We start from the raw sequence: 20,302 nt of genomic DNA on the forward strand, positions 1-20,302 counted from the left end.
AAAACGGGACCCTATTACTAAGTTTGTCCGTCTCTATGTCTCCAGGCTGTAACTCAAGAAATTTTCACAGATTGTGTATATCTGTTGCCGCTATAACAGCAAATACTAAAAACAAAATAAAATTTATATTTAAGGGGGGCTCCCATACAACAAACGTGATTTTTTTGACCTTTTTTTGCTCTATATCAATGATAGCAGTAGGTAGGTACTTGAATTTTTCACACAATCCTTAGTTTTATGTGTACTTTAATATTTAATAATAATATATTAAATAAAAAATTAAGAGGGGCTCCCATACAAAAAACACAAATTGCCTAATTTTGCTATATAATGGTACGGAACCCTTCGTGCGCGAGTCCGACTCGCACTTGGCAGATTATTTCCATAAATGGAAACTCATGGTTAGAAGTTGAACTTGAAATATACTTTTTATTTTCCATATAAATCTATCTAACTATAAATGCAAGCACCTATGTCCATAGTTTTTCAATACGAGGTACAAGCTAAGTTTGCTATGGCAATATGTCGTATCTAAAAAGCACTATGTAATCCTTATAAGACAAAAAGGAATGAAGGCACCTAAAAATGCAGTAACTACGCAATATAATGACGTATGGGGATTATTTTTAAGTCTTATAAATACCAAATTCGAAACTACCCTACATAGCGTAAAGTATTAAAACCTTTCAAACTTTACAAAACTAGAAAAGTTACGTGATAATTTAAGTAGCTGTATACTTTGTACTGCGTGTAATTACTAGTCCCCTAAGCGAGATAGCCATACTCACAAAAGTTCCTTATCACTATTCACTCTTCTTTCATCTTTTCTTGGAACACGTAGGTACTTACTATGTTTGTCAATGGCACTTTGTGGTTTACAAATCTTAAAATTTCAACCCCCTTCCTAATAAAAGTTACACAATAAAGCTATACAACGATTTTATTAGAGGGGGGGTTGAACACATTTCTGCGCAGCCCTGTACCTTAGAATTATTATGAGCACAAACTTGGTTACTGACTTTCTAATATTATTTAATACTAAGTCCTTAATTACTAATTAGTAAAACAGAAGTCATTACAATTATTATTATCATAAGAATATAGTTTTATGTATTTCAAACGGCTACAGTCTGTTTCTATACATTACTACAAGAACTTCAGTTAGCAATTTTCGATAACTAGTTAAAAGCTTTTATTACTTTATATAAATAGCTCACTTAAACGTTATGATATTTGATAATTTGAAATAGTTGATGAAATAAATATTACAGCAATTATTTAGGGTAGTGTAATTATGTACTTAATTTGATGAAAATGACTACACATATAAACTTTTGACTAGATATAAAAAAAAATAAAAAGTAAATGGTTATCAGCCAAACCAAGTCCATTTTCATAATATTGAAAGAACAACTCGTGCATTAAAACACAGAGAACCGCTCTGGTTCCTCAATAGAAATTAAAATTTTGTAACATCACTACACTATGATTGAAATGAAAAATATTCGAGCACTTATAGTCAGACCGTGAGACGCGGCACGGTACTTTAGAAATATTGTGTCGTCGTATATAAGGACCTTATCACACTGGCGATTAGCGAGCGATTTAAAAGCAACGCGACTATGCAGCGCACACGCCGCGATTGCGCGGCATAGCTTGCCTTCGGCGTTTTGGACACTCAGCAGAAAAAAAGGATTCTGACGTCACTCCCTAGACGAGTCTACTATATATAATAATAATCTGTCTAGACGAGCGTACAAAATGGCGTCCACGCCACGCCACGACGACGCTGCTGCGCAGTCGCGACGAGCACGCCGCGCAATCGCGTCGCTTTCAAATCCCTCGCTAATCGCCGGTGTGATAAGTCAGTAAAGGTTTGCCCATCTCAAGATTTTTACAATAACATAACATTATTATTTACCAGGTTATCTGTACATTGTATCACAGCAACTTAGATATTTGACAGTCGTTAGGAGTTCATAGTGGCGGTGAGCGAGTTGTAGGCACGATAGAAGTTCACGTCGTTCATGAGCCGCTGTATGTTCTGAGTGAATGTAGGAAGGTCCTAGAAGAAAAAAAAATATTTAAATTTTTTTTGTTGTTACAAATATTAAATAATGTCCTGATAAACCACTGGTAAAAGAAGTATGACATCCCAACAAAGTAATATACGACAATGCACTGGCACATTATGAATTAATCAATTAGTATGGCCTCTATTCCAGAATATTTACTGGGTTAAAGTTGTACGTCGCTGTCACTGAAACGATATATACAGGGTGCAATTAAACCTTCCTGCCAAATTTTTTCCAGGGCTTAGTCTGTATCACTAGGAGAGTCCATTTAACCAAAAAAAATTGGGTGTTATTTTTTTTTTCAATGACATATTTTATCCTATTTAAAATCGTTGCAGAACGGTCGCTCGCGGCGCGGGGGCATGAGAGAGGGAAACGCGGGAGGAGGCGCGCGCGCAGGGTCACATCACGCGCGGGCGACGCGTCGTGTCCATTAATTGTAGTGTTTTGTAGGATAACTTTCGGAAGCTATTTCTCAACATTTTAGTACTGAGTGATTATAAAACTTTTAACAAGGATCAATATAAATAAATTTGGCAGGAAGGTTTAATTGCGCCCTGTATAACGTATTTATTTATTGTTTACTGGTCCTTACCGTGTCTGGCGGAAACTCCGGCAGATGCTGTATATGTTCTGGCGCTAAGCCGGGCAGCTCCCGCAGGAAGTGCGGCAGGAAGGCGAGGCGGAACGCGGCGAAGTCGACGGCGGCCATCGCGTGCGCCGCCGCCAGCGCCTCGTCCCGCAGCAGCGCGCGCGCCCCGCCCTCGCCCAACCCGCCCACTATCACCGTGAGGAAACCCGCCAGGAACTCGCTGCGGAATAGCGCCTGCGGAGTAACACATTTTGAATAACACCTCTTTGATCATATTTATTATTAGATTGTGTTTCCAACGGAGCTGCGTGAACTATGTTTTTGAAAATCTATAGAATATAGTACGGGAGCCCTAGTACATTTTTTTTATCACTATCAAACTGATTTTGATGTGAGTAGCTTCATTTTGATAAGTCGAACAACATTTGTATCTGCGAAAAATTTAGACAGTGGTAGCTAACAGAGATAGAAAGGATTTCATATTTTGAATTGATGGTGAATGAATGGACTGTTTTATTTGTAGGACAATATTAGTGCTCTTAAAATATAATATGACTATTAATCTATCAATATACAAATATCCGGTCGTTAGGGTTCCGTTATAGTGTTCTGTAATCAACAAAACTTGGTTCATTACTGAATCCTAAAACGGAACCCTAACAAGCTGATTTTTTGTATATTGATAGGTTAATAGTTATAGAACAATCCATATTTTAGGACCATCAAGTCAAAGTATGAAATTCTTTCTATTTCTGTTAGCTACCACTTTCAAGATTTTTCGCAGATAAAAATGTTGTTCGTCTTATCAAAACGAAACTACTTACAAAAAATTATCTTCACAGTAATAAAAAAAATTGTTCTAGGGCTCCCGTACTAATAGCCCTGACAAACACAATAATTTTTCACATACATAAAGAGAAGAACACATTATCCATAAACGCACAAGCTAAATTTCTAAAGGCGGCTGTACCTTGTGATAGAGCTTCCACTTGGTATTAAGCTGGTGGAGCGCGTGCAGCACGAGGCGCAGCAGCTCGATGTCAGGCGCGGTGAGCGCGCGGCCGAGCGCCGCCAGCGCGCCGCGCAGCTCCGACACGCGCCGCGACCCCTCGCCCCCCTCGCACTTGTGGGGGAAGAAGTACCGCCACCGGTGGATTAGGACGCTGAGAACATGAGCTAGAATTAGTTTGACTCGGCTGGCGTGCGACAACACACCCACGCTAAAATGTCAATCAACTAAATACAATATTGCTATATTTCTGTGTTTAGCTAGGATACACAGATTAGATGTAGCACAACGTTGTATAACGATTAACGATGTATGGTGTCTTACTCAGCATTTTTAGTAAGACTAGACTTTACACTAAGAACCACCGCGCACGCTTTCTAGCACCTTTATGGCATTAACAGCACCTAAGTAAAAAGTAAAAATAAATAATTCGAGCAACATTCGGTTTTACCAGCCAAACTCCCACAAACTGGGCTAAAGGTAATGGCCTAGCCTAACCTAGCGAGCAAGCGATGCGCGGCGCGCTGCAGTGCCGCGGCGGCGGGTGCGGCGGCGCGGGGCAGCACGGCGTGGTGCAGCAGCTGCAGCACGGGGCGCACGCGCACGCCGCCGCCGCCCGCCTCCACGCCCAGTCGCACGCACTCCACCAGCCGCTCCGCGCACGCCCAGCCCTCGCCGTCCACGCCCTCCCTGCGTACGTAACACGTTACACGAGTTACATTGTAAGTCAGTTACTCAATGCGAAATACACTTTTAAATACACACACAATATAATATTTTAGTCGTAAGTTAGTTTGGCGGAGCGTTTAATTGTAAATAACTTGTAAAAAAATATGTTTAATAAAATATTTTGTATTTAAATATGAGACCACTTGCTTCTAATAAATATCGCCTTAACATATTACCTACTGCCTTATCAATAGGGACTGTAGTGGTATTCGTATATTCAGGTTAAAATTACCTTTGAGCCACTTCTAAAAAGGCGTCTATGGCAGTGTAAGTGAAGTTGCCGAGTTGCGGCAGTAGCGCAGTGAACAGCGCGAGAAAGAAGTCGGTGATCTCAGCCTCGGCGGGCGCGTACGCCGGCTCGCACAACATACGTAACGCCGTCTCCGCCGCGCCCTGGATACCCTCCGCTATTATCTAAAAAATCGGTATTTACGATAAAGTACAAGGTAATCGAGGCACAAAAATTCTTATAAAATGTGTATAAAATTCCGTGCAGGGTTATTTTGATTATGGTATTATAGATTCTAGTCCAGCTGTACTCACTAAGAGACTTTATAAGTGAGCCGTGTAAAGTTAAACCCTTTTAAATTTCACGCTTTCCGGCAAAATAGTGCAAAGTCATTTACTATTTTACCGGTTGCTAATTTTGACCGTTATTATATTTTTTACCCAAAAAAAATTTTGTTCTAGCCCACGACACCAAGACCAAAACGTGTTTGTGGCCCGCATAAAAAAAAGGTTGGGTACTGTGCAATACAGACATTTGTAGGGCGAGTAAATTAAACACAGAATACTGTATCAGTAAAGACTTCCACTATCCGTGGTGGTTGGTAGAAGAGTGATCGTCACTCCGACTCCGGGCGAGGACTCCCCAACAATCCCACTATTTCGTGGGCGAGTCTATCTTTGTTTATCAATACACTAAAAGTAGAAGTATGAGACAATTGCCAATTAGACCGATTACTACTTTTTTAGGGTTCCGTAGCCAAATGGCAAAAAACGGAACCCTTATAGATTCGTCAGTTTTGTCTGTCTGTCTGTCTGTCCATCCCGTATGTCACAGCTATGGATAGGTCTTCGAAAATCATATTGATGTTTCTTATATTTTTTTACTAACCTGAATAGTTTGCGAGAGAGACTCTTCCAAAGTGGTAAAATGTGTCCCCTAACTTCTAATTAAGTAGGGGTCAATGTTAAGTCTAAAAAATATATATGATATACATTACTATAAAAACTACCAACGAAAATTGGTTTGAACGAGAGTAGTTTTTTTTATACGTTATAAATGGTAAACCATAATAATTTAACTTTCATTAAATTAACTGAAATATACAAATGAATCAAAAACCTTTTAATTTCATAAAAATAAACCTTATTGCTGCTGCGGAACCCTTCATGGGCGAGTCCAACTCGCACTTTGGCCGTTTTTTTTTATTTTTATCCAGCGATGTTATACCTTTTTGGCGTGCGTTGGTGCGTGCGCGAACGCGTGTAGTAACGCGGTGAGGGGGGGCAGCGCGACGGCGGGCCCCGCTGTAGTGAGCGCGGTGGACCAGGCCGCGAGTAAAGCGCGCGCCGCCTCCCCGCCCCCCGCGCTAGTCGTCCCACCCCCCGCACTACCAGCCCCGCCCCCCGCGACCCGCGACAGCGCCGCTGTTAGTAGCGCCTCACGGACCACTCCGGCAGTCTGTGGAGTACGCAGTGGAAAAAGTGACAAAGTGTAACTATTTTGTGATATGTATGGGCAAGCGCTCTCATGAATCTCATGGAAAAAAGTTACTTTTTCAACGCTGCTACTTTCACAGCGAACTGTGTGTAAGCATACCTATACACAACCTATAGTATTATTATTTAGTTTTGTTACACCCTGTATAAGACAGAATTTCACTTCAACGTTACAAAACTTAAAGCGAGACTTCGGGAATATAACCCGGTACCCTGGACAGTTCTCGTAACGTCTTCAATCCGACGCCATTTTGTACGGGTGAGACATGTGTGACCATGTGTGACGTACTAGTTTTACGTAAAACAAAAACAAACTTTTAACGTCTAAAAGTCAATATAATAATATCTAATAATAATAGATATTATTATCCATAGATATAATTATATATTTTTTATATAGTTATAACAAGTTTAATTAGAAACAACACAGTACACACTCACTCACCTTTGGTTCTAGATAGTGCAGCGAGCGCTGCGCGTGCGCGTACAGGTCGGCCAGCATGAGCACGGGGTCGGCGGGGAACTTGACGTTCTTGCACAGGCTGAGCAGCAGGTGCGCCGCCGCGTGACACAACAGCGGGGGCTCCTTGTATGTTCCATACACACGTCAATTCATTTTTAATGCGTAATTAGCAAAGGCATGGGCTTACCCAGGTTATGGGCAGGGGGGGGGGGGGGGGGGGGGGGGCAAATCAGATTTTTTATAAGCTAGGTATTTATAAAAAATAAAAAACTAATTATTTTTAGTTGTAAAAATATTGTATTGCAGACAAATGGCAAAAATTCGTTGTCTTATTACTACATAATATACTTAGTAGGGACGTCATCATGATCCAGGATGACCATAATATAATCATAAACACTTTGTATACCTACTCTGGTCATGTTTATTAGACAAGGAAAATATTATAACGCACATTAATGATATGAACTTTGCCGTAATTTTATAAAATAATATTAATGTGATATTTCTTTTGCTGAACGTAAATTGAGATTAAATTGAATTTGAACACAGTATAAGTACCGATACGTTTCTATATAGCGCGGGCAAAATGTAATTACTTACAGGAACTTCGTGTGGAACTAGAAAAGGCACGGCGGAGTTGACCAAACTCTCCATAGTGGACATCGGAACTTTACACTCGCCCGCGTAGCAGCACCATGCACCCATACATGCAAACATCTCTGCATGCCTGCAATGGCATCATAATTAGAATAAATACAAAAGGACAGTTGCTAGATTCTTAAGCGATTTCGTTGTTTGAAATTTGAATGACTTAAGTTTGCATGTAGTTTCCAAGCGATAGAGTTAGTATAAGTATTAAGTATTGTTATAATTTTTCATCGAATCAAATTACATTTTATCGATTACAAGGGGGTAACCCCATAATATAAATATGTTTTGTCATTGTATGTAACATTGGAAAAAGCGTTTGATAGTGTATCCATTGTATTAAGGGGGTTTGTTTATACGTACAACATAACGTGAGCGTGTGCGAGGGCCGGTTGTGCGTGCGCGCGGTGCGGGCGCGTGAGGGCGGCGCCGGCGAGCGCGCCCGCACACCGCTCCACCAGCGCCGCGCCCGCACAGCAACGACGACTCTCGTTCTCTGTAAAATTGACTTTCCGATCTTTTACCTAGCCGCGATCGACAAAACAGCAAATAAAATGCAACTTTATGACGTAGGACGTACGTCGACGTCGTAGACTAAAGGTACCATTTTCTAAAGTCTGTCAAGAAAGTGAAGAAATTAAAAAGTGGCAACATCGTAGTGTCATCCCTTTCAAATCAATCTTAGAAAAAAGGGATGACACTACGATGTTGCTACTTTTTCATTTCTTCACTTTCTTGACGGACTATACGTCACGCTACGCTAAAACGTTATACTTATACGTTACGTAAATAACGTAACGTTATACACTTTCGCATTTAAGATTAAATATTCAAAATGAAACCAAGAATAAATAAACAGCAAACCCTTTTATTTGATACACATATCATGGGGGTGCATTTCAAATAGCCTGTCCGCCATATTGGATTTGTAATGAAGTTTCTTAGCTAGTTATGTATTATCATCAGAACTCAGTTTCAACAATCAAAATTTCATCCTAATCGAAGACCGGGAAGTGGGTCAAATAGTTACAACTTACAAGTGAAGCTAATATATAAAGCGTGTAAAAAGGTACCTATAATGTCAACTTTATAGCATTTATTTTTTCAGTCGTTATCGGTGTGCCGTAAGGTTTGCACGTACGCGCATTATATCGACTACGTGTATTAGCGAGTACCTATCCGAGTGAAAGGCGCCCGCGCTCGCGCGAGGCATCGCGTGTTCTATAATCTTTAATACCTCCGTCGTTTCTGACTACGGGAACGATGGAACCTCAACTAAGTTACTCCTCCGTTACCCAAGCCATTGTTTTTCGCACTAAGGAGCAAGCTGTTGTTATCGATGCTATTGATGACACCCTACTTAAGGATTACACCTACGCCCTTAGTAAAGTAATCGAGTCCACACAGATAACCCAACACTAAAACTAGCAACAGACCATCTTCCAGATTCCAGCCAAAACCTTGGTGGAATCAAGAATTATCGAAGGCAGTAGCAGAGAGAAGACTCGCACTTAAAAAACTAAGACAAAACCGTACAGTAGAAAATTACTTTGCTTTAAAAGAAAAAGTTGTATCTGTTCGAAAGTTAATTAGGCAGGCTAAGTACAAGTCATGGCAACGGTTTTGCGATAATATAAACCCCAAAACTTCTAGTGGTGATATGTAGCGCAAACTTCGCTGGGTCAAAGGTCATCCTATTGGATCGCATGTATTATTATCAGAGGCAGAAGCCGATCAACTGCTTGTAAGTTTGAGCTCTGATGGTGTAGCTTATCCCCCTTTTGAGAATGTCACGATGTTTGGTCACGAGAGTGATAACATTTTGCCTTTAACTTTAGCTGAATTAACGTCTGCTATTAAACGTAAAGACACGTCGCCTGGAATTGATGGTATAGTCTACTCAATGATTTATCATCTTATACCTCTCAGTGCTAAATTAATTTTATTAAATATCTATAACTTAATATATTCTACCTCCGTTATACCTCACCAATGGCGAAAAATCAAAGTAATAGGAATTCCCAAGCGAAGTGGTTCTACATTGAAATATCGTCCTATTTCTTTAATAAGCTGTTTTTGTAAAATTTACAATAAAATGATAACGAGAAGGTTAGAATATTTCTTTGAAAATAATACGCTTTTTCCTGACTACATGATAGGTTTCCGGCGTGGTAGATCGTGTGAAGATGGTCTGTGTCGTCTTTCTACGGATATAGAAGTGAGCCTCACTCAAAAAGAATACCTACTATGTGCCTTCACAGATATCATGGACGCGTATAATTGTGTTTCCGTGGAAGTACTCACAGAATATCTTATTGAACTCGGTATCGATATACGTATTTGTAAATATATTAGGGAATTTTTGCATTTCAGAACCATTATTTTCGTGTTGTCTTGTGGTAAAGAGATTAGCAGAATATGCCGAGATGGTTTGGCTCAGGGTGATCCGATGTCTTCTGTATTGTTTAACATCGCGACCTTAAAAATAAGTAGATTATGTACATCTCAATTAAGATTCATCCAATATGCTGATGATTTTACAATTTATTGTTGTAGCATTGACATCAACGAATGTATTTCTCTAATGCAGACGACACTAATTCAATTTGAAAAATTATTAAAATATATATAAATAGGCTTACAGTTATCTTTAAATAAAACAAAGTTATGTATTTTTACACGAAAGTATCGTATTCCTAATGTTGAAATCAAATTAAATGATACCTCTTTAGAATTAGTAAAATTTGTTAAATTTTTAGGCGTATGGTTTGATTACAGGTTAAACATGTGAACGAAACCTACCTAAAATGTTCAAAATTTATAAATATACTAAGTTGTATCATCAATTATAAATGGGGTGTCCATCCCTTACAATTAAGAAGAGTGTATATTAGTTTAATAAGGAGTAGACTGGATTCCGGATGTGCTGTTTTTTTTTTTTTATTAAATAAGGGGGCAAACGAGCAAACGGGTCACCTGATGGTAAGCAACTACCGTCGCCCATGGACACTCGCAACACCAGAAGAGCTGCAGGTGCGTTGCCGGCCTTTTAAGAGGGAATACGCTATTTTCTTGAAGGTTTGCAGGTCGTATCGGTCCGGAAATACTGCTGGTGACAGTTCATTCCAGAGTTTTACAGTGCGCGGCAGAAAGTTACGCGAAAAACGCACTGTGGAAGACTGCCACTCATCAAGGTGATGAGGATGATATGTTTTTTGCGTGGGACGATAGCGAAAAGTTGCAGGTGGTATGATTCCGAACAATTCCTCAGAGCACTCCCCGTGATACAAACGATAGAGGATGCAAAGTGAAGCTACATCTCGGCGTAATTCCAGGGATTACGGGAGGGAGAGGGAGATTATGTTAAGTTAATTAAAGATAATTGTTATAATGAATGGAATCAGCACTTTCAACAAAAGTCATTAACTTCTGGCATTTGGTATAGAACCATAGTTAGTAAACCTCCCAAAAAACCCTGGTTTTCTAATGTCAAGAATAAGAGAGATCTCACAGTTTGTTTTAGAATTCGATCCAATCACATTCCTCTCAATAATTTTCTTTTCTTGATTGGCAAAAATTCCAGCCCAAATTGTGTAGTATGTGATCGTTATGAGGATTTATATCATGTTCTTTTGGAGTGTGATAGGAACGAATCCCTCAGAAACGAATTTATTGTGGACACCAAATGTAGCAAATTAGATTTTTATTTTTTTATACATAATATTGTAAGTTCGGATTTCGAAGCTGAGCATAGTGATAGGTTTATAAGTTTTGTTATACATTCCCTATATTTAAGAGAATTAGATAATAATGTTATGTATGTCGCCTAAATTAATTTGTTAAATTTTTGTTAAGGCCGGCTTAATCTTAATGATGTATGGCCTTTATAAAATAAAGATTTAAAAAAAAACATTTATTTTCTATTTAAAACCTCGACGTTATATTATGATTCGTGCCAAATTATTCTACCTTCAAAGCTACACAGTAGCAAGACGCTATAGTTACCGGTGGTATTAGTGCCCGTAGTGTCGAGCAACGCTGGCGCCAGTCGGCCTAGTAGCCGCGTGAGGGTGGCCAGGTCGAGTAGCGCGGCCAACAGACGCTCCATGTCCCCGCCCTCCGCCCCCGCGCCCGCCCCCCGCGCCGCCGCGCGAGCGTGCACGCCCGCCAGACACTGCCATTGGTCCATCTATACACACCGTCACTGATTATTACATTTTATATTTATTTGTTTATTTGAAAGATGACACCAAAAGTTTAGACATTACAGTTACAAATAAGATAAAATCCCGATAGATGCACTTTTCTGGTGTATTTTAATCAACTTTGGTCGTTTGTTTTTACTTAGTTAAATCAGATTCTAGAATTGTGTAGAGGGGAAAACATTTTGGTTTGATTGAACAACTGCTCGTTAAATAACTTATTCACATTTGCTTTACTTGCTACATTGAAAATGATACTCGACAGACAGAACACAAAAACCTAGCAAAAGTAATGTCTACATACTGTTAAACATTCTCAGTAAATAAATAATTTGAGTTAAATTTATTTTAATCCAATCCAATAATGTTGTCTGTGGTAATTAAAGTCGTTCTTCTCTAAAAGAAACAATACTTACGACCGCCGTAAAAACTTCTAAAGGCGCTATGTCCGCTACACGAGCGATGCACTCTATGCAGTGCTTAAGGAATGTCTGCCATTCAGTCTCACCCTGGAACAAAGCATTTATTTTCCAGTTTATAAAATATAGTGCGTCAAGAAAGTGAAGAAATTAAAAAGTGGCAACATCGTAGTGCCATCCCTTTCAAATCAATCTAAGAAAAAAGGGATTACACTACGATGTTGTCACTTTTTAATTTCTTCTCTTGACGCAGTATAAATTTGTAGTTAATATAAGTAGCAATTGTTTATTTACACAACGTAAAAAAATGCTTTAAATAGAATTTTACACAATATTTTTTTTTTTACGCTATAACTAAGTGCGTTATAATGTTTGAAGATTTGTTATGTGTGCATTTGTAATGTAAATGTGTGTGTACTTACATCGTCATCACATGTGTCGTTGTCTAGATGCTGGAGCTGTGCCTTATTGTGCTGGAACTGTATCTTATTGAGGACACCAACCACGAGCGCCTGCAGGGCCTCCCAGTACCTGAAGCACAAGTTTAATATGCAGGTGAAAACGCACTAAAGACTAAAGTTCGAAGGGCCAACCAATGCACAAAACTGCATATCAAATGTCAAAATTGGATTTAATTCTGCGTTTCGTTATTTTTATTACAGCATAGGCGTTATTACACTGCAGTGAATGGACGGGACACATCGGGGCCAAATATTATTTTGTATAAAATTGTACAGGCTGAACCGCACTACGGAGCAGTGTAACTACACGGCATAAAACTTCATCACTACGGTACTTGAATTGTCGCACCATTCCGCGGCAGTTTTAGCAACTGCCTATAAAACATTTATACGTGGGAGAGCCATGCTTCGGCACGAATGGGCCGGCTCTACCGGAGAAATACCACGTTCTCACAGAAAACCGTCGTGAAACAGCGCTTGCGCTGTGTTTCGCCGAGTGAGTGAGTTTACCGGAGGCCCAATCCCCTACCCTATTCCCTTCCCTTCTCTATTCCCTTCCTTTCCTTACCCTCCCCTATTACCCTGATCCCTCTTAAAAGGCCGGCAACGCACTTGCAGCTCTTCTGATGCTGCGAGTGTCCATGGGCGACGGAAATTGCTTTCCATCAGGTGACCCGTTTGCTCGTTTGCCCCCTTATTTCATAAAAAAAAACTAAGCGAACGTAGAATAAAGCAATATAAGATGCTAATTATTTTTTAATTTTTGCGATATATACAAACACTATAAAAATATATAACATAAAAATATTTACTTCACTGTGTCTTCAGGTTTGAGGACATCAATAAACTGTATCCAAATCTCCAAACAGCTCACAAAAGTGGAACACGTGGGTACCTGGAAATTTATGATTTAATTAAAAATACATAAAAGTCACTTCTGCTAGTCTGGATTTAAGTTAACCATGGGTCGTGTCGGTCTCGTCGTTATTCGTATTAATGAAGGAGAAAGAATTCTATTTTTAAGACACAATTAGCAGGAACGCAGACTGGTGCAGACCAGTGTTGCCAGATGGTTTCAACCTTTTATCTGTAGTGGGAACTGCTAAAATCTGTATTAAAGTCAACAAAAAAATTACCTATTAATCATTATCTACGCTTTTTTATGAAAATAAAAAAAATGAATACGTATTGACGTGATAAGGTGATAATCGTATACCTACTTAATAAATAAAAGTATACATAAATTGGTAACTTTTTATTTTAAATAAAAATTTAAAATCTAATAGAAAAAAATATATTAAACACACTAAGGGCCATCACCACTTCCTAATAAAGTACCGGATAGGCTATCCACAACTTTTTTTGACAGATTCTCCATACTTTATCTGTCAAGTTAAGTATCCGGCACTTATCCGGAAGTGGTGAAACAGGTCCTTAAAAAAACATAGCAAAAAGATAGAATTAATATTATTTTCATCTGTATTTTTTTTATTTTTCGACAGCAACTGCTCATCAACCTCTAGATTATAGCATGGTTTTGTACCAATCAGTTACTTTGTATCATGTATGCAAAACTCTAAAAAGGTCTGTATTTAGCTTGTTAAATTTGTTAAATTTTTACAAAATTAATCATATTTACAAAATTCTGTAATTCTGTATAAATATCTGTATCCAGTACTTATATGTATAGTAATACATATAAGTACTGGATTTTCTCCGTATTTATACAGAAGGTGAGTACACCAAAAATCTGTATAAATACGGAGAAATCTGTATATATATATATATATATATATATATATATATATATATATATATATATATATATGTATGGCAACACTGCTGGTGCTAGTAGTTTAAGCCCCAATTTCACCAACGACTGTTAAAGTTAACGCTCGAATTAGTATCATGTTACCTCTTTCGTTTTTCTTATGAATGAAAGAGAAGACTTGACATTTTAACAGACGTTGGTGAAATTGGGGCTAAGTAAAATAAGTATATCGCAATTAATAGATTTTTAACTAAGCTAGTTAAAAATCTATCAATTGCGATTTAAGACAACTTAAAAATCCTAATTCCTTTTTTAACGTCGTCGTAACTACATCCGCGAGAAGACCACCTACACCTTGAGGGTGGAGCGTCTGCACTCTCGCCACAAATGAATTTCAGTTCCTTTGTGGTGAGAGTGCCGACTCAAGTTTTATCCATCTTCGAAATGGAGGAGTTCTGGCCCGCCGGTGTAGTTTACCGGAGGTTCCGGGGGAGGCTCCCGAACGAAGCGCGCATCACGTCGCCGAAAGAGTCTTTACGTGATAAAGTACACTTTGTAGTAAGTTACAAAGTGTGATTGTGTGTGTGAATGTGAATGTGTAAATATTATATATGTATGCTCAAATACCGAAATCGCTCAGTGAGCGAAAAAAAAGCTCACAACGCGTTGTGGTCACAGTGAAACAGTCTCTGATGAAAATGGCCACGACGCGTTCTGGCAATCACAAAAAGACCATAATAATTATTAAGATAACTAACCTGGAATGTAAACCGGAATAAATAGGACAAAAAGTCCAATGAATCAAATTCTGGCTCCGCCTCCAGCCTCTTGAAATGCAGGGAGATAAATAGTTTTAGGAATTCTGCCAACTTGTCAAGGTAGCTGAAAATTTTAAGATATTAAGTACCAAACTTGTGTTTAGCCTATCAACTGAGTGTGTATATTATTAAACGAATCTTCGTAGCTGTCAATTTTTCTTAAGAGGCTTAAGAGTTTCAAAAGTATATGTCATTTGACCACATTTACGAAACAGTTCTTATTATAATTCTAATAATTCGAATCTATACTTTAATATTATAAAGCGAGAGAGTTTGTTAGTTTGTTTGTTTGAACGCGCTAATCTCAGGAACTACTGGTCCGATTTGAAAGATTCTTTCAGTGTTAGATAGCCCATTTATCGAGCAAGGCTATAGGCTATATTTTATTACGCTAAGATTAATAGGAGCGAAGAAATAGAGAAAAATGTGAAAAAAAGCGGGGGAAATTATTTGAAAGGGCTTATCTCACGAACTACTGGAGCAATTTTTTTGTTATTTGGCACAGATAAGAAGTAGGCCACGTGAAGGATCATAGGCTATTTTTTATGGACTAATTTGTCTGTGAAATATCTTAATTACGCGGGCGAAGCTGCGCGGAACGTTATATTTCGTGTGGTCACGAGTCACGACATCACACGTAAACGGCTGAACCCATTTTGCTGAAATTTGGTATAAAGATACATTGAATCCCGAAAAAGAACAAAGGATACATTTCGTCCCGGAAAAATGTACGGTTACTGCACAATATACTTTTATGATTCTCGCCTAAACTATTTAGTATTTTATCTATTTTGATGAAATTTGGCATGGAGATTGGAGATACTAATTTGAATCTGGGACAAGGAATATTTTAGTTCCGGAAAAATGTGTGGATCCCACGCAATATACTTTTCTGATTTGCGCGTAAACGACTCAATCGATGTACGGGTACATTACCTATAAACTAAAGTCCACGCGGACGAAGTCGCGGGCAACAGCTAGTAATAAATAAAAACCATCTTAAAACGCTGACATAATGTCGGCGAAGATTGGTATTTACTATTTAGTAAGAGTATGAGAGTGTTTTAATTGTATTAAATCTTCTCTTCACGCATAGTGTTTCCTACCGGTCATTAAATTTTAATGAATCCTTCAAGATTTTACTTCAAGATTCTACTACAAGAATATATCATTAAAATTTTATATTTATGTGTCCTACATTCTTTTTTCAGAAATTTGGCGAATCAAAAGTTTTTTTTTTAAATATGTGTATTTTTAAGAGATACATATGACCCTAAAAAACCACTAGCACTTAACGTTGCAGGGTGGTTGGTGAAACCAGGCAAAATACTACCTTTTTTTTTAATAAGGGGGCAAACGAGCAAACAGGTCACCTGATGCAAAGCAACTACCGTCGCCCATGGACACTCTCAACATCAGAAGAGCTGTAGGTGGATTGCCGTCTGCCGACCTTTTAAGAGGGAATACACTCTCTTCTTTTGAACGTTTGCCAGGTCGTATTGGTCCGGAAATACTGCTGGTGACAGTGAAACTTACGGCCCTTCCACACGACGTATTTTTTGAGCGCCGACGACGCTGTTTCTGATGCGCTCGTTTTCTGCGCGTTTTCATCTCATATTGGGATATATAAAGTTTAAAACTTTAGGCTTCCTTGCGTTTGCTGAGCGTTCAACTTGCGTTTGTATTGATACAAACGAGCGTAAAAAAAATGTCGTTTGGAAGGGTCCTTACTCAATAGGCGTGCGTTGCATATGATGTGGGCTTGCGAGATGGCGCAGTAGGCGGAGGGCGCAGTGATGCAGGCGCAGCGCGGTCGCCGCGGACGACGGCGGCGCGTACCGCCGGTACAGCAGCTCGCACACACCACCCAGACCCGCCAAGGCTGCCTCCGCACTCTGAAATATTATTTCCAATCTATTTTTAATCAACAGAAAAAAAGTCTTTATCCTTTGAACAAATTGATACATAGGCAGTTGACAGACCTTTAATAATTTTTTCAGTGGCTATATATTTTATACCCAATGCGAAGCCGGGGCGGGTTGCTAGTTATGTTATAATATTAAGATAAATATTTATATTTGTTTCAAACTTCTAAAAATGCTTCAGAACACAAATAGACTGGGAGATGGTGACACAAAATTCTTGGTCATTTGTACCAGTATGGTGGTTCTTCAGGGGTCTAATTACGTAAAGGCAAAATGGAAAATGATGGTCATAGCGCTCGCACCGGCAGCCCAAACGCGTGAACGTTAATCGAACGCGTCGAATAACGAGTGTCGAACGATTTGTTCCACAAAAATGGTTGTATTTTCAGATAGTCGAAAAAAAAGAAGTAGGTAGTAGCGTAATGCCATAATTTTCGGGTGGGTGGTGGGAGGTTCTTCAGGGGTCTTGGTCAATTGTACCAGTATTGGTACAATTGACCAAGAATTTTGTGTCACCATCTCCCGGTCTAAAATATCATGTGTCATAATTGCTGACCTGTGATTGTGTTGCAACACTGCCCCAGTAAAATACAGTAGTGACTAGAGAGGGTGGCACATGCGATGAAAGTGGTAGCCAGGAGAATAAATGCTGCAGTGTGTTGAGACATTTCACAACTATTTCCATATTTAATGTTCTGTAAAAGGGAAGGGTTTAAAACATTAGACGATTATAACTTAAGGGTCACATCTCATTTTTAATCAACTATTAATATAACACTAAAGAGAAATCGATTTTTAGCAGACCAATGTTATTTTGTCATGTAATATCAATGATTATAGTTATAATAGCTCTGTATGACATAAGGTGACCAAATTACATAGTTTGATTTGATTTCTCTGATGAAATATATATAATAACTATATATGACATTTGATTTTATTATACTTACTTTTCTGGATTATGAATATCATGGGTGTTGGAGAGCAAATCTGGCAAAACTGATGTCTGTGGCATCCCACTAGTAGGTGATGGAGGTGGATTTGACTGCCCCTCTTTTTGAGCATTGTTTTCCAAGATGGCTACATATAAGAAACAAAAACAATTAATATTCAATGTACACTTTAAAAAGTGTATGGCATACATTATGATAAGCTTAAGGCTGTGTGTGTGTATAATATGAGGCTTGCCCATTAAGCTGCTTTTTTGAACTTACCACTAAGTGCTTGAAGCATTTGTGGCATTCCTTTCAACATCAGGCGCTCCAAAGTAGTTTTCCTGTCAGAAGGCAGCAGAACTCCAGTATCTCTCCCTGCTCCTAGCTCTTCACTTGCAGCTTGTGCCAAAACAAGCCCCAATATACAACTGTGACCCTCACATCGCAACAACTAAAATTATAAAAGAGTTGAATAAATAATGTGCACATATTAGTAAGGAATACATTGACTTGTTATTTATTACCAGGAGCTACCTCAATAATGTTCTCGAAAAAATCTGGATATAAATGTGGCCAATCGTATCTCGCTATGGACACCAGAAGAGAGGCTAATTTGTTTCTTATAAAATAAACCATTACTTTGTGTTTTGTCATCAATTCATTCATCAATGTGAGTCTAATTTCTGTCCTTTCATTTTCCGGCATTATAATCCATTGTCTGTTTATTATTTTCTAAAAAGTGAAGACAAAATTAATGAAAAAAGTTGATATTATTGAGTTGTATGTATTTAAAAAACCGTAAGTAAAACAATATTTGCTGAAACATACCTCCAGGGTGGTGAGTATGTACACCAACACATATTGGTTATGTGATTTCTGTAAAAATATTAAGCAATGCTTCCACGAATCTCTTGCGTTAGAAAAATTTTCTAACATATTTTCAATTTCTCTCTTGCGAAAGTTGTTTGTTGTAGGAGCAAAAAACTCAGACATTAACATCTCCAAAGAGGCCAGGGCCTCGTCGATTTCGGAGGCAGCCTAAAATCAACATACATTTGTTATTACGATATGAAAATAGGTCTCAAAAATCTTTAAAGGTTGACAAATTTAATAGCTTTATTGCTAAAAATATTAATCAAGAAATTAATGGATAAAAATTAATAACTTACCATTGTATACTATTTTAAACTTATTTACTTATATTATAAATTATTTATGATTACTATAATGAAATTTGAAACATCTTATGATCATATTAGTTGTTTACACTCATCTCAATTATTTGCTTCATGAATATTATTTCAAAAATATAATTTTGTAAGAAAAATGGGATTTTAGAAATTTCGCTTTTACTAATTACTGTCAAGTGTCAATTGTCAAATGTCATCCACAAATGACGTTCATTAGCTTTTTTTTTTCTTATAATGGCACTTCGGCTATAACCATGGCCAGTGTCGAGTTTAATATTATGGCGGGAAAACAATATTCTTTAATACAATTTTTTCTATATTATCGTCAGGTCAGTCAGGTCTAAAGTCTAGTCAAAGTCTAAATATAAAGTCAAGAAGTCAAGTCGGTCGATTCAGTAAAGTGGTAGACGCTTTACTGAAACTTTCGATGGAGTTTTGGAGGGAACACAAAATAGCACGTTTCTGGTTATTACATCACTTTCCCACACTTGTGCACAATAACGAATATCTAATGGTTAATATCCTACCAATATTACACATTAAAAACCCAGATAACACAATTTTAGGAAAATAATATAAAAGCACAACATCACCATTTCACATTCCCGGCAAAACTCCCGTTCATTAGCTAGTGTCAGTTGTCAAATGACCTATTTTTTCCCCATTCGTGGTTTGTTTTAACCATAGACTTAATATATACTGTAGGTTTATGGTTTTAACATAGACTTATTAAATGGGTTTTAAAGTACATATAATAAGTCTATGGTTTTAACCATTGAATTGAGGTACCTACTATAGACTGGAGAGAGCCTTATCCGTGAATAGCCCGTCAAAAAGTCACGACATTAATAGAGTCGCCACTTGTTTCCGGTGTGGCCTCTTATGGCCACACTGTATCCAGTCACTATAAAAGATTTTGATACTTTATATTAAATACAGTTTAAAAAACACGTTGTAAATATTATGATTTATACGAATACACGATATTATGTAGTTAAGAAAATTTGAAATAATTATGATGTAGTTATAGTGTCTGTTTAATTTACGACATTACAAGAAACAATCTAATCGTAAAGTATTATAATCTTTGTATATGTCATAGTCTGTCTCTGTCAAGAAAGTGAAAAAATTAAAAAGTGGCAACATCGTAGTGTCATCCATTTCAAATCAATTTAAGAAAAAAAGGGATGACACTTCGATGTTGCCACTTTTTAATTTCTTCACTTTCTTGACGGACTACCTATATAAAAATGCAATAACTCGATTAAACGGTTGAACCGATGTGGCTAATTTTAGTCTTAAAATATTCCTGAAAGTTCAGGGAAGGCTAATAAGTG

General features: G+C 38.0%; 1 protein-coding gene across 1 annotated transcript; it reads right to left on the reverse strand.

Moving 5' to 3' along the window:
• Positions 1-1,786: 1,786 nt before the first annotated feature.
• On the reverse strand, positions 1,787-18,972 carry LOC121733028 (exportin-6). The gene is made up of 21 exons (XM_042123109.1): positions 18,945-18,972; positions 18,604-18,813; positions 18,310-18,507; positions 18,055-18,226; positions 17,791-17,920; positions 17,397-17,535; positions 16,647-16,810; positions 14,856-14,979; positions 13,139-13,221; positions 12,288-12,396; positions 11,863-11,955; positions 11,250-11,433; positions 7,608-7,740; positions 7,197-7,323; positions 6,576-6,716; positions 5,862-6,092; positions 4,638-4,819; positions 4,175-4,366; positions 3,638-3,830; positions 2,671-2,901; positions 1,787-2,065 (listed from the first exon to the last, which is right to left on the reverse strand). The coding sequence occupies exons 1-21, from the start codon at positions 18,945-18,947 to the stop codon at positions 1,970-1,972; spliced, it is 3,135 nt and encodes a 1,044-aa protein (XP_041979043.1). The 5' UTR covers positions 18,948-18,972; the 3' UTR covers positions 1,787-1,969.
• Between the last annotated feature and the right edge of the window lie 1,330 nt (positions 18,973-20,302).

The sequence above is a fragment of the Aricia agestis genome, chromosome 13 (assembly GCF_905147365.1).
Source record: "Aricia agestis chromosome 13, ilAriAges1.1, whole genome shotgun sequence".
Lineage (NCBI taxonomy): Eukaryota > Metazoa > Arthropoda > Insecta > Lepidoptera > Lycaenidae > Aricia > Aricia agestis.

Bases quoted from the DNA above. Each gene is read 5' to 3' on its own strand.
- LOC121733028 (XM_042123109.1), bottom strand. The intron at 7,324-7,607 runs GTACGTATAAAC...ATGCCATTGCAG, and splicing joins GCACACGCTCACGTTATGTT to GCATGCAGAGATGTTTGCAT. The intron at 6,717-7,196 runs GTAAGTAATTAC...GGAACATACAAG, and splicing joins TAGTTCCACACGAAGTTCCT to GAGCCCCCGCTGTTGTGTCA.